The sequence below is a fragment of the Chelonia mydas genome, chromosome 7, assembly GCF_015237465.2.
Source record: "Chelonia mydas isolate rCheMyd1 chromosome 7, rCheMyd1.pri.v2, whole genome shotgun sequence".
In the NCBI taxonomy this organism is placed as follows: Eukaryota; Metazoa; Chordata; order Testudines; family Cheloniidae; genus Chelonia; species Chelonia mydas.
The window spans coordinates 110,898,336-110,914,182 of record NC_057853.1 but is presented as its reverse complement, the minus strand read 5'-3'; the positions used below and the strand labels follow the sequence as shown (position 1 = coordinate 110,914,182).

General features: G+C 42.0%; 1 protein-coding gene across 1 annotated transcript in view; it reads left to right on the top strand.

Annotated features, from left to right (window-relative positions):
- The first annotated feature begins 13,712 nt into the window (after positions 1–13,712).
- Positions 13,713–15,847, top strand: part of FHIP2A (FHF complex subunit HOOK interacting protein 2A) — a 51,318-nt gene continuing 49,183 nt past the window's right edge. Inside the window, exon 1 of the mRNA XM_037904050.2 lies at positions 13,713–13,974. Within this exon, the coding sequence (XP_037759978.1) occupies positions 13,930–13,974 (45 nt within the window). The 5' untranslated portion in view covers positions 13,713–13,929. The remainder of the gene's footprint in view (positions 13,975–15,847) is intronic.

The following is a 15,847-nucleotide window of genomic DNA, read 5'->3' as shown; positions in this document are numbered from 1 at the left end:
TATTTTGATGATGCCAAAATTTTAGCGAACCCAAACTATGTGAAATAAAAACCCCACTGCTATGCATCAGAACAAATGTATTGCATTGAAAGTAGGACAAAAATTTCCTCTCAATTCTGAAAAAATATAAAAGGCACATATTTGTTGAAAATGTTCACTGTCCCATTTCTGCACTTGGACAGTCCTGGATCAGCATAAACTATTCTGCATGAGTCAAATTAGATAGACTCTGTCAGGATCAAAGCTTGCTCACGATTAAACAGATTATCTGATGCTGTTTTAGGGATTGACAGATTACAGCCCTTAATCCAAAAATATAAATAATGATGAAACCCTACTACGCATTACAAAAGAAAATCCACACAGCCAGAACGGAGCTTGAAATTTTTTCAGCGCTCAGGTATCTCTTTGCAAGGTCAAGACTGAGACCAAAATTCTCCTCTCCTCTCATATTCATTTGATATACTGTCCTGCTGTCCCTGTGGCTACAAAAGGAGTGTGGTCTAGGGCAGTAATTCTCAACCAGGAGTCAGGACCGGCTAGGCACCAGCAAAGCGAGCACGTGTTTGGGGCAGCACATTTCTAGGGGTGGCACATTTCCAGGGGAGGCATTCCAGCCATCCTTTTTTTTCAGGGCCGTTGCGCTCTCAGAGCTGCGCCACTTAGATGGGGCTAGGGCGCCGCGCCCCCAGCCGCAGCGGGAAGGGGAAGCCCCAGCCCCGGGATGCTGAGCTGCCAGGGCCCAGCCGCTACCTGGGGAGGAGACGGCGAGTCCTGCTGGGGAGCCGGGGCTGCGCTGCCTTGTGCCACCCCTTATATCGGGGCTTCTCTGCATGGCCGGGCGGGGGAGGGGGTAAAGCCCCTGCAGGCGCTGGGAGAAGGTGACATCACTTCCTCCACCTCCAGCGCCGCCAGCGAGCCCCAGCCCCACCTGAGCTTGGGGTGGCAAATTCTTTGCTTGGGGCGGAAAAAAACCTAGAGCCAGCCCTGCCAGGGGTACATGTACCCCTGGGGGTATGCAGAGGTCTTCCAGGGGGTACATCAACTCGTCTAGATGTTTGTCTAGTTTTACAACAGGCTACAGAAAAAGCACTAGCAAAGTCAGTACAAACTAAAATTTCATACTGACACTAACTTGTTTATACTGCTCTGTATACTATACACTGAAATGTAAGTACAATATTTATACTCCAATTTATTTAGTTAATAATTATATGGTAAAAATGAGAAAGTAAGCAATTTTTCAGTAATAGTGTGCTGTGACACTTTTGTATTTTTATGACTGATTTTGTAAGCAAGCAGTTTTTAAGTGAGGTGAAACTTGGGGGTACGCAAAACAAATCAGATCCCTGACAGTAGTCTGGAAAGGTTGAGTGTCACTGATCTAGGGGTCTGACTAAAGGACTCCTGAGTTTCAAACGAAGCTGACAGTGACTCCTTTTGTGGATTTGGGGCAAACCACAGCTTCATCCTTACTTAAACCAAATGCAACCCACTGAACGTACAGAACTTAATCCTTAACCTCCCTGCCTCAGTTTCCTCAATTTACCAAACTAACTCAAAGGAGTATTGGAAGAACTAATGGATTAACATCTGTACAGTGCTTTAATGAAAACTGCCAAGTATTTTTATTTGGAAGGGCAGAATATTGGAGTAAAGTTGCACCCTGAAGCTCTAGGAGCAGAATTTTTCTCAAAATATTATTATTTGTATTGAAGAACCCCAATCACAGAGCACTGTGCTAGTCTATGACATTCTTTCCTTAAAACTCAATTTTAAAGTTTCTATGGTCAGAATCTTACTCAACAGATCTGCTCCCTACGAGTGCTATACAGAATATTTGCTTACTATGCTGTCCAAAAGGTTTTATTACCACTGTTGACTCCCCATAGCTCTGCAGAACAAACACAGCTCTGGAAAGTAAATGGATTCTCTTCTGGCTTGTGAAACATCAGCACAGGTATTATCTAAGTCTGATCACACAATGTGTATTACTGGTGATAAATCAAAAGCCAGAGAGCAGTTTCACTTTCAGATCCCAGAATCAGTTTGCAGGGCTTGCGGTCAAAAAAAACATCTCTTAAGAGCTCCACTGTGTCATTTTTTTAGCCACCTTTTCAGAAGACAACTACAGTCAGCAGGTTGGTTTTTTTTTTAATTTTTCTTGGGATAAATTTAGAAGTTGGTGTCTTTTGGCTGGTCACCAGTAGGATTTTTCCCCAGTGTGCAATTGGGCCAGCTGTATTCTGGGTTTTTTTCACCTTCCTCCAGAAGGGATAACCCACAGGTGGAGACAGAATGCTGGAGGGGGCAGAGTAGTGCTCTAAGGGTTAAAGGGAATCCTCTTGCTTAGGCTACGACTACCCAACAGGTTAGGATGTGATTCTCAGCTCACACACACATACATCTTGTCTGAGCTAGCATGCAAAAATAGCAGTGTAGCCATGGTAGCTGTCCCAAGTATGTACCCACAGGGTTCAGGTGGGTTTGTAATTGGCACGGCTAGCCTATGCCACCGCTGCCCGTGCTACCACAGCTACACCACTAAGTTTAGCATGCTAGCTCAAATGAGAGCTAGCACAAATATGTCTACGCAAGCTGGGAATCACAGCCCTAGCTCATAGGTACATGGAGCCTGAGATGCCTGGCTGATGTGTCTTGCTCACACGCTTAGGATTCAACTGACTGCCAGAGGTAGGTTGGGAACGAATTTCCCCCCCAGGTCACATTGGCGGGGACCGCGGACTTTTTCCACCTTCCTCTGCAGCATGGATCACCTGGGCATGTCTCACCTGATCAATTCCCTGCCATTGCAGGAGCTTCAGGCATCGGTGGCACCTCAGTCTACTCTTGCCTGTTCTCTGCTTGTGGAATACAACAGTTCAGTGGTCTGAGGACTGAAATGCTTTAGTCTTAACTCAAGCGACTGGGCTCAACATAGGCATAATTGGGTGAAATTTAATGTTGCGTGATTTACAGGTAAAATTACCTGATCTAATTAACCTTCTGGCCTTAAATGAAACTATGAAAGGGAGAGAGGGATTTTAGTCACCATGGAACTCTTACTTGAGGGTGAGCAGTAAAACCTGTATATGAAGTTGTAGTGTCAGATCTTCAGCTGGTATAAATCAGTGTAATTGAATTGATTTCAACAGCTGTACTCCAATTTCCTTCTTCTGAGGACCTGAACCAGGAACTTTTTTTAATCTTTCTTATTTCCCTGTCTCCTTTTCAGTTTTCTGTTAGAGATGGTTTTTTCAGGTGCAGTTTTCCCCTGTAATGTTTGTTTGAAAGATCTGCAAAATCAGCAGGAGCAAGAGATTCTTCAACTGATTGTTCCTGGTAAGAAGAAGGGTTTGCACTACCAGCTAAAATGCTAATGTTAATATGGGTACTAAGAAATGTGCCAGTAGTTTCCATAACTGCTAATGAAACCAAGCTTGCTAGGTCCTAGTGTTTTCCTTATCATTCTTTTGTTACTCATGCAAAACAGATACAATTTGCTCCAATTCCCGCACCACACTGTGTAGAAGACAAGGGGAGCACAGAAATCAATCAACCATGAATAAAACTGTATATTTTTTTCTTACTTTAAGATATGTATATTAGGAAAGTCTAAGCAGCACATAAAACTGCTTTGACACCATAATTATGCTCATACACTTTGCAGACTATGACCCAGTGAAAGCAAGAATTCACTGAGTGCTTTACTGGCTACTTGCCATCCTCTGAATACTGTGTTTAATGTGGGGGGGGAGGGGGGGGGATGATGAGGAATTAATTCAGAAAGTTTAGAGTCTCAGATCATTCTGGAAGCTTAGAACCAAAATGAGGGTTAAAGTCATTATTGTTACGGCTAATTGCAATATAAAGAAAAATGTTTGCAACTTTAATAATTTGTAATTTATCTTATGCCACCCATAGGAGATTAGCTCATCATAAAATTTTGCAGCCATAAAGCAGCTTTCAGATATTGCATTATAGAGGCAGGTGATGTCACCACCGATCTGGCAATCCTCTGCCATCCATAACACTGTCTGTTCACCACAGCAAACCCCCCAAATCCATTTATTCACTATCACTATTTACATAGTCACAAGTAACAATAAGGTCTAGGTCTGGGGTGGACAAAGTTCAGTGTGACCTAAGTCTGGAACTCTTGATCCCGGAGCACATAATGAGATTGCAAATGTTTTGCTGGCAGGTGGAAGATATCTTGGAAAACTGGGACAATTGGTGACAGTTTACAGCATGTTTGTAGTACTGCTGCTTCAAGTTGAATTTGAAGTGGTGTCATCCTTCTCAGGCTGACAAGTTTCAGATTGCAACACATTATGTGAGAAAGATCCAAAATCCCAGACACCCTCCCCCCCAAAAAAAATTCATGCGGGAACTTTAATTTCTGAGGGATCCAGTCATTTAGTAAATAACTCTTTCAATACCCCTATTCAATGAGTCTTTCTTTCTGATGAAAATAATATTCAACAATAAAAATGAGGGGACACCAAAGTGAGTAGAATGTAGTTAACTTTGGGACTAAACTGACTGACTTCCTTTGAAATGAGAGACAATGAGAACTATACATGGGGTATTTCTAGGGATGGGAGGGGGAAGAGTCTGACAGTGCATCCTGGAATTTTGCACTCTGTCATAGGTGCAGCACAGTACCCAAAATCTCTCAGTGGGAATCCAAATCATCATGAGACCAATTGACTCCAAACAAGAGCTCAGGGCATTCTGTTACCCTGATTCGAGCTGAGTAGTATCTTATACTCCTTTTGCAGTACCCACTGGATAACAGGATGGTTTGCTCCTATAAAAGCCAGGCAGGCCAGAGAACAGCCAGCCCGGTCAGGGGAGGAGCCAGGCAGGCAGATAGATAGGTGCGACGCATCACCAGACCCGGCTGAGCAGCATTAGGCGATTGGGTCTGATTATTGCCACTGATATTGATGAGGGCCCCAATGACTACGAGAGGGTTGGGTGAACACTCCTCTGTGACTGCACTGTGGGACTACACAGGATTGGGAAACCTTGTGACTGTCCCTAGATTGAAAGAAAATCCTGATTCCTAGACTGCCAAAGGCTGGAAGCCCACAGCCTATGTTAGGGAGCAGGTCAATTGCTTTATCTTGTCACTCCAGGTCTTCCTATTTTGTGATTGGACAACAAACAGAACCCTGGGGTAAGAGCTAGGAACTGAGTTAAGTGTGCTGATTGTTTTCCCCAGGCTGGGGAGCATGCCTACCAGGAGTAAGAGTATCAAAATGTAGACTTAAGAAACATCCATTATGTAGCAAAGTCTTAGATGGATAAAACTGTTAAAAGGTACAATGCACTATCCCTAATCCCATTGATATTTACCTCACTCCTCGAGTAGTTCCACTGATTTCAGTAGGGCTTCTTGAAGAGGAATGCACTATTATGCAACATTTGACAGAAAATGTTAGGAAAAAATCATCAACCAAGTACAACTAATCCAATAAAAATTATAGAAACACGCCATTCAAACTCTTGATATGGATAACAGCTGCTAAATTTCTGTAGGGGAGGCAAGAGGATATTTTGCCATTACATTAAACAATACATGAAAAATACGGAGTTCTTCAATTTCTCTAGGTTGACATTAACAATCTACATTCATGTGTTCATTGTAACTCCATCTGAGCCTTCCAACATATGAGTTATACGCTCAGGGAAGGTCTACACTAGAAGCGCTACATGGGCACAGCTGCACCGGTGCATCTGCACCGCTGTAGTACATCTGGTAAAGACACTCTATGTCAACAGGAGAGCACTCTCCTGCAGGCATAATTACTCCACCTCCGTGAGATGCTCTCCTGCTGGCATAGCACCAGTGTGGATAGTGCTTAGATCGCTGTAACTTGCATCACTCATGGGGTGTCTTTTTCACACCCCGAGCAGTGTGGATTTGATTTAAATCATGATTTAAATCACTAGTCAGCGACTCAATTTAATCATGGATTTCTACATAAAAGTGCATTCTTGTTGGTTGTTATAACCTTACTACATATACTTCACAACTCAGAAATAGATGTAGGTTTCATTTTTAGAAGGTGCACACTATACATTTTTAAAGTGATTTATTTTGAAAACTTTTCAGATTACTTTTACAGCTATATCAAAAAATGAATGATTGTTTGGTTATTTCGTTTACCAAAGGTAATTAAAACAGATATTTATGAAGTCATTGGGAGGTAAACTATCTCCAATTCAACAGGTTAATCATTAATATTTGGAGGATTTTCTTGCCATGCTAAATTAGGAGGAGAACATCACCAGACAGACATTTAAATTGTTTTATTTAACTAACACAACAACGTTATGTATTCTGGATTTTTTTCTTCAACAGCAAACATATAATATTTTAACAAAACAAGCATATGAATTTTTGAATTTAGTTAAACATTCAAGTTTTTTAAAATCAGGTTTGTTTTTGTTAAAATTGTTTTTAACTAAAATAGTTAAATGAAATATTAAAAAAAAATTAAATCGACTATGTCAGCCAGATCAACATGAGAAACTTAAAATATTGGCTTCTGCAGCTAACTCCGTCCACTTCACCTTCATTTTCCTGTTTGTTCATAATCTGGAAAAGAAAAACAAGCTTTTCTGCTTCAGGTCCCAAACAATTTCTCAATTTGGAATGAATTAGTCCAAAGGAAGAAAATATTCTTTCTACACCAGCAGAAGAAGCTACTGCTGCTAAAAGTGAGATTATCACTTCAAAAGTCTCTGAATCCAAGTGCTTAAGTGACTTCCACCAGTTTACTGGTGCGACTTTCTTTAAAACATCATCAGCAAACATATATTTCTTGAATGGTTCTTATTCCCAAACTGGGTCTCTCTTACGGCCTGCTGCCATTATAGGTTTTCCCTTCTAGTGAGAGAATGGTATGGTAGATCTCAAATCAATGAAGGCTACACTCAGAAAGACCTCAAGCCTTCTGGAATATGCTGCTCAAACAATTTCACTTTTGTTTCTGCTGCCTGTCCCTCCCTTCTCACATTTATCTCCAGACTTCTTCTCCTTGTCCAGATCTATTCCACCCCCAACAATCTTCTATTCATTGAACTTGTTGAAACGTTGCACTTTTAGAGAGAGGTAAGGGATTGACTCTGTGTACACAAATTTGCAGAGGAATAATAGGGTTGAGGTCTGTTATTTCTCACCCCATAAGATTGGGTCCCTAATCCATGAACTATTGGAACTTATTTACAAAACTTTTCTTAAACATTACATGAATATATTGTCTCATACTATAGAATTAGAATTTATAATCCCTATTCGATGATGAGATATCTTTGAGCTATAATGTATCTTAATTAAAACTATCTTCAGATAGGTTTTTTCCTCAAAAAGCATTTTATCTGATTTTTATCCACCCTGCCCCTGAGCGACGTAAATTAGATCAACGTAAGCGGTAGTGTAGACCTACCCTCAGTAATAGCAGACTGAAAACCACCAACAGAAGATTTACTTCAACATTAGATCATATTTTTAAAACTTGGCCTTCTTTTTGCACCCACAATTATGTGCAGATTCAAGTGAAGTCATTTACATATCTAACTAATGTGGGCTTCATCAGGTAGTTAGACACCTAAATAAAATCAACTACACCTGCACACAACTGGTGGGGCAAAACTGTGCTCAACATTATTTCTGACCACCAAATTAATCTATTCAAAATCATGCCCTCTTGAGCGAACCCAAATGCATACAAAATCAATTAATGCAATAGAAAAATAAGGTCAGATATAATTTGTGGCAGTGGGAGCATGCAGATAACAGAGAAGAGTATCTGTCTATTACAAACAGATGAGAATATTGCATACACAACTGAATCTGTAACCAGAGCCAAAAAGGCAATGAAGAAAAAAGACATACATGTGTTTACTTCCTTCTTGTCTGTGTGTTCATTTGACCATCTATACAAACATAAAGCTGCAACTGACCAAACTTTTAAATATTTTACTGATTTAAGTCATTTCTTGTATGCTAACAGATATAGGATTAGGAGATTTCTAATGGAATAAAAATGTGCTTGCTTCAATGGCACACATTCTACATTTGTAATAGGCTTTTGAGCAGCAAATATCTGTAGGAAATTGTCTCTCTGAAAATCAGGTCTTATTTACAAAAGGTCTTAATTGGAGTCCCAAGATCAGAGGCATCTCTTGAAAATTTGGATTAACGTGACAAAGTCCACAAAGACAGTCAATGCCAGTGCTGGAATTAGAACTCCAAATGATTTGCTCAAATTTACACAGCAACTCAAAAGCTTGGGTCTAGTCTTGACTCAGTCTCTGTGTTGCTGTGTAACCTTTCCTTCTCAATTGTGTTTGAGATTCCTGATTCAATTGTGGTTTTTTTTTAATCTGTTGATTCCCCATAGACTCTGCAAAGCTACACTGATATTGTTTCACTGAAAGAAACTCTAATAAGATTGGAACCTTGGTGTCAGGCCAATTTAACTAGCCTGTTATCCCCTTCATGTGATAAGAATCCTTTACCCGGTTATCACAAACTCTAGCTTTATCAAGGTCTAAACTAGTTGGATGACTAAGCAGAAACAAAACAAAACAGCAGACCGTAAGATCTGCTTGTCAGGAAAGATCTTGATTTTAATAAGTCTAAACGTGATACCCCTAAACTAAAAATTCCTTCAATCTGGGTGATTCTATGATCAATTCAGCCATCAGGGCATGAGTAGGGAACCCTATCTTCCCAGAGGCATTTCACCTTTCCAGGAGCCCTTTGTGAACTCCTTCCACTGAATACCTGTGAAGAAGACAGCAAATGGATGGATGGTGAAGTTAACCCCTTATAAACTGGCAAATCCACACCCTGCGACACACAGATTCTAGTATTTTCAATTAAAGCTATTTTAGGGATCTAGCTTATTCTGCCTTCCCCACTTCCAAACAAAACCTTGATCAGTCATGGACTCTGTTACTGCTAATGACACTTATTTGTTCAACTGTGACTATTTCTTAAAATTATTAATTTTATGCAAAATTCTCTGCCCTTCCCATCAAATCCACACTCACCCACCGCCCAAGAAAAACATCCACAAAATACTCCATGCTGAAGATACAAAGACATTGCCCTTGTTTGTTTTCAATCTTACCTGTTCAAGTAAGAGTTTCAGAGAAAGAAAACACATACACTGATCTTCCAAACCAGTAGGATTAAAGAGACATGGACATGCAGTTTGGTCCCCAAATTTGGGTTCTCATCGATATATTACCAAATTTATTAAGAACAGAAATGCTTTTAGGATTTTTCAAAAATAGCAATGAAAACAGGTTTGTTTGATTATGGGGGATGTAAACATTTCCCAAACACAACAGCACCATGGTAATGCATAAGACCCAGAAAGTGAAATAAACTAAAAGTGAAACTGACAAGAAATTTGACCAAAGTACAGAAACTAAACAAACAGCATACACAGTGAAAAGTCAATTTGATTTTTAAATTACTGCAGGTTTAATAATCTGAGATATTAGGTGACCCAGGTAAGAATTTAAAAAAAAAATATTGGGAAGGATTTTCCCTCCTGCTGTAGCCCCAGAGATGAACAATGGAGAATTCCCACCACAGGCGTACTCAAGGTCCATCCACACTGCAAGCACTGGCATGGGGGACATGCTGGAGTGGGGCAGGAGGGGATGTTTCATGGGAGAAAGAGTGTGGGCCACAGTGTGTAGCTCTAGGATTCTGGACATCATTGCCACCCATACACAGCAGAGGGCAGGCTGCTATAAATTAAGAAATCCCCACGGGGCCATTTCAATGCCTAGAGCAGCTTGGAATCAGGAGGGCACAAAGGTGGCTTAAGGTCACTTTAGCCCTCCCCCAACACAGTGAATTTTGTGCTAAATCTCTAAAAGGTACAACACACAATCCCACTCTTAATTTTATCTTCAAAATATCCCTCTAATCATTCATTGAAAGTCTGGGTGTGAATTTGGTTATCATGTACATAAGAAATTATGATTCAGAGTGTAAAAAGTTTACAGGTATACTAATGTACTTTCCTTCTGGTTTACAAAATTTTGCCAAACAAATCTTGAGCTTCTCCTGAACAAAAAGTCAAATTGTTCTTCTGTGATGCTGACAAATATATCCAATACAGACTGGAGTGGTGCCATCAAGTTTTATAGGATATGAAGCTACATCTTCAGATATAAAAGGCTAGTGCATTACATCACTGTCTATTCCATTTAAATTAATTTAATCTGAACAATTTCCTGAACATTTAGGAGATAAAAAACAGCTATTGTTCCAAAAACAATCTCATTCTCAATTCAAATGTTTGACTCTCAGCTACTTCTTAATCCATCTTCAAGCAGGAGACTAAACTCTAATGCACAGCATTTACTATTACAGACCTCAGTACTTCACTACAGCAATGAAGCATGTCCCACAAAACACAACACAGCAAAACTCTGCTCCTACTCCTTTTAAAATTGATGGAAAAGTTTCCATTGATTTCAGTGGAAACAGAATTAGTCCTAAATCAGCAGATGAAAATTCGATTATTATATGGTGTGATGCTGGTTCTATGTCCATAACTGAATCATCCCCAGGAGCCCAAGGATCTTAAGCACGTCTATACTGAGTTTTTCTGCACTGTCATAGGTAAGTCACTTTTTGCATTATTTCTACGATAGTGCTTTGCACCGGTGTAGCAAAAACCTGCACTGGTTGGGGAAAAAAAAACAGTAGTGCAAGGCCTGAGATAACAACATATTTTTGTCTGATAATTTGAACTATTTCAGGAGTCTACAAAAATGCACAGCTACAATATATAATATATGCACTATGAACCAGATTCTATAGCATCAATTGCAGTTCTGCACAGAGTGGCTACAGATTCAAGCCCTATGTATTGGAGATTATATTCAGTATTATTCTCACTAACTCAATTTGTTATGTATAATAGGCTTAAGGGAGTGCTTAGGAGTAATCATAAAATGGTAAGATTCTCTTTTCTTAAAGTCAGAAATTCAGAGTTGAGCAGTCCTTGCAGGGACTCATTTTTATGACCATAAAACTAATTCTAAGCACATCTAAATGTTCTAGATGTTTTTAAAACTGTTTTATGTACAAAGGCACTCTTAGAATAATAAGAGGTGCTCAAGCACTTGGAAAAGCTCTGTTCTGCTTTACCATCTGTGTTTAAGTGATTTATGACTTCATAAATTATGAAGTATGCTTAGAAATACTTTCACTGTTAATAAAACTGTCTCCTTGTATATCTTCAAGGTGCCTAAAATGATTAACTGTTTCTTTGTTTGTTCTGCTACCCATATTGATGGATAAGCCTCATGCAGAAAAAAAATATTTTTGCACTTGTAAATATCATTTAAAACTCCCACACTCTTCTAGACACCCCAGTAAAAATATAGGAACTCAAAGAAAGTCCCCAAAAATTCACACTGAAGAAATCATATTATTATTATCGTAGATCAGGGGTTTGCAGTATTGTAGCTGTGTTGGTCCCAGGATACCAGAGAGACAAGGTGGGTGAGGTAATATCTTTTATTGGACCACCTTCTGTTGGTGACCTGAAGAAGAGCCCTGTGTAGCTTGAAAGCATGTCTCTTTCACCATCAGAAGATGCTCCAATGAAAGATATTACCTCACTCACCTTGTGTCTCTAGATCAGAGAGGTGTCATTCTGTGCAGGGGCCAAATCCCATATTCAATTATGATCTGTGGGCAGGGTATAAATTTAGGATTCCATATTTCCTGCAATCTACAGCAATCTCCCACTGATGCCATTGGGAGGTTAGCAGAGAACCTGACCTTTTAATAACTAAACTTTTAGGTGGTGTTTGTTCAGAACCTTACACATTCAGCATTGTTCAATGCGAAAATCTATTCTTCTGTAGGACTACCACCATATCTGCCCTTTATTTCTCTTCCTTCCTGTTCTGCTGTCTATGTTTTTCTCCATTTTCCCTGTCTCCTTTGTTCTTCCCTTTGCATTTCCTCTTCCCTGCCGCTACTCCCATTTCCCACCTCCCAACTTAAATAGCTGATGTTGACACAGAAGTATCATCATTGGGCTTTAGGGAATTAACACTTCAGAGTTATTGTCTGAAGCTTTCTGAAGATGCAGGCAGACATCAGGGCATCAGTTACATTCCATTCAATTTGGAAAGTTTGAAATTTACTAGAAATTTACTTCTTTTTTTAAATGAAAGCTGAGACTATGTCCTGTAGATCATAGGTTGTATATTTGACACCCCTGGCCTGAATACTATATTAAATATATTATTATTATTATTATTTGTCTTTTGAAAGCAATAGGAGCCCCCATCTGGACCAGGACCCCATCATGGTAGGCTCTGTACAAACGCATAATAAAATTATAGCCTTTTCCCCAAAAAGCTTACTGTTAAAACAAGTCCAAACATACTGAAAAATGCCTATTAAAACTTTTTATCATAATCTCACATTATGGACACTTTCCAGACATATGATCAAATGGATTAATGACCTCAATACAGAAATGCAGAGATACCTTCAACTTCTTTATACTATTGCTCGTATACAAAACCTACATCTACTGAGAACATACTGTAAAATATGGCTATTTGGGCCACCTAGAAAAGATAAATTTGGTAATCTGAAAATAAAAGCCTTAATTAAAAAAACATTTTTATTGATGCTTTCTTTTGTTGTTGATTATGAAAAAGAAACGTCTCAGCTATGCTCTGCGTCAGTCACTGTTCCTCAAGTACCTATGTACAATTATTCACTTGCAAAAACCGGTTTTGTTTGGTTTTAACTCTCACTTGTCATGTCACATTAAATGTAGGCTCCAATCACACATGCACTTAGACCTCAGTCCTTCAAACCTCACAGCAGTAAAGTTAAGCAAATGGCTAAATGTCGTCAAGATCAGAGCCTTACACCAGGACTACTCAGGTGTGTGCAGTTAAGCATGTGCATAAGAGCTTGCAGCGGCCCTGATTCTGCAAGCTACTCCATCTGTGAGTAGCTATACTAGAGGAAGTGGCTGGAGCGCCCTGTGGGTACGTCCAAACAAAACAGATTGTAAGATCGGATGACAGACCTAGGGTCCCATTTTCTGACAGAGACATGGAATCACCATCATTTCTACACTTTGCTAATGCTTTTACTTAACATGTTTCCTTTTACCCAGTTCTCCATCATATGGGAATCCCTGATCTCTATAGGCACGATGACAGGGACTCCACCACCCTTCCTTCTAGTATAGGATCCTTGGTGTCTAAGCTGCTGGGTGAGAAGATTCCTCCCCACCACAGGCGCATCCACCTCAGAAAAAATAATGGAATCCTTAGTCCCTGGAGAACTGGTTAGAGGAGATACCCCTGCCCCTCCCAATATAGGATCCCTTGTCTCTATAGGCTGAATAAATGGGATTTCCCCCCAAAATATGAGGGTGGACAAGGAGATTCCTGTGGGGCTAAACAAAGGGGCTGGTCCCAGTGGGACTAGAGGAGGGGGTTCCTGTGGGGCTAAACAAAGGGGCTGGTCCCAGTGGGGCTAGAGGAGGGGGTTCCTGTGGGGCTAAACAAAGGGGCTGGTCCCACTGGGGCTCCACGACCGGGCTCCCAGGCCCAGCGGCGGGGACTCCCCCGCACAGACCCGCTCTGTGCTGTGGGGGCAGCGGCCCCTGCCGGCCGAGCGGGGAAAGGCGTCTCCTCAGCAGCCGGCGCCGCCGCGCGGGCGGGTGTCAGTGCCACGGTGTCTGTCGGGGAGGGAAAGCAGGAGGCTGCCTGGCTGCGCCCCTAGCCCGATCCCCGCGGCCAGGCCCCCCGCATGCAGCCCTCACCCTGGAGCGGAGGCGGCGGATCGAGGAGCTCTCGCGATCCTCCCGGCAGCGGCTGCTCCAGTCCAGGGACAGGATGTTCTCCAAGCTCACCTCCATCCTGCAGCACGCCGTGGAGGCGGTAAGGCCGCCGGCCGGCCCCGCCGCGCCACACCGGGGATCCAGCTGCGGCCTAGTCGAGGAGCGGGGCCGCCTGGGGGAACGCGCCCGCTGATTGCCCCGTTGCTCCCCTTCCACGTTGCTCCCGCTCCGTGTCCCCTCGCCCCACCCGGCATCCCGCTGCCGGGGAGGGAGGTGACAGAGGTGGGGGCGCGATCCCCATTGTCCCCCTTCCTGTGCCTGCCGGGGGCGGCTGTTACGGCCCCTCCCCGCCCCCCCTGCCGCCCGGGGAGCGGTCCCCCTTTGGCCTGCCCCCAGGGCAGAGCGGCGAAGGATGGGGTAGCTGCCTGTAGGGGCCCTGGGCGGTTGAATGGGGACCGATGCTATCCGCACTGGCCCCTTCCCCAAGGAAGGGGTGAATTTACCCTCCCCACCGCGGGGGGCGAGAAGGGGGCAGCTGAGGGCAGCCAGCCTAGGCCCGTTGAGAGCAGTGCCCCCAGGGTCACTGGCATAGCCCCCTTGTCCCCGGCAGCCAGCGGGGAGAGGCGAAGATCTCTCTCTCGGGCCTTGGAGACGGGCTGAGAAATTCCCCAGAGGCCCAGCCACCGGTAGCGTCGTCGATAATAACCGCCCCCCCCGCCCCATTAGCCCAGGCAGAGAAGCAGAGGTGCATCTTCCCCCCTCCCTCCCCCTTCGGGATTTTAGAGCCAGTGTGGAGCAGTCACTGACCAGTATTCACATTGAAAGCTCCCCTTTCTTTGCCCCAAGGCAGAGGTGAGGATGCCTTGAGGAGGGGGGTTGTTAGTTATTGTTTCTGAGTGCCTAAAAACTTGCTGGGTGCTTTGCAGACCCAAGTAAAGCTACAGCTGGGTTAGGGGAGCTTCCCCGGATTTTCTTGGTCAGTGTGGTGGTGTAGCAGTGTCAGGGTCTCTCTTTGGTTTCCTGCACAGTTAACAGCCTCCAGAAATTCTGCTTTTTAATACATAAACTTTTTTGTTTTAAATTATTGACTGAAAAATCAAACTGGATTTCTACCAGGCTAAGTCAGTTGCATAGCCTCCAAAAAGGTTACATTTTGGGAAGTTAAGTAGCAGGGCCCATTTCTCAACTTGCTGCTTTTGCAGACTACGTAGCTATGATTTTTTGTCAAGATGGCTTTATTTTGTCTTCGCTATTTGCATGTTGTATTTGCTTTTCACAAGATCCAGATTTTTAAATTAGTTTATGAATTTGCATAGCTTTTCTCACTGACCTGTAAGTCTTGATTTGTCTTTCTTTACTGTTGTTTTTTATTTATCCGTGAAAAGTGTTTTGAGATAAGTGACTTACTATACTATATTGACAACTCTATGAAACCTGTAAGGCCCTGATCCTGCAAACACTTATACACATACTCAGATTTAAGTACCTGAGTAGCCCCATGACTTCAGTGGGCATAAGTGTTTGCAAGATTGGAGCTTGAAACGCTACAGCCTTAGTTTAGATGTTAAAGATGGGCAGTGAATTGGTAGGAATAATCATAAAATTTATTAAAGTAACCCTTAAAATGTTCTTAGAGAGGAAAACTGGTCTGCCTTAAAGTTGTTAATACCTGATGGGAGATGCACGTTCAGATGTGATCCTTCAAAATTTTACACACGTGCTTAGCTTTATGCATGTGAGTACTCACATTGATTTCAATAGGACTGGTCATGTGTAAAATTAGGCTCATATTTGTTTTCAAGATCATGTTCTTCCTGAGGTTATTGTTTTTAAAACTATAAAACCACCAGTGAGTGAAGTTTTTTAAAAAGATGGTGATTTCAATGAAAACACTGTGTTGGTGACCTGTACAAATACCATAATAAATAGAAGATTTATGTAGGACCAACAAATATTGGATGCGTGAGCCTGGA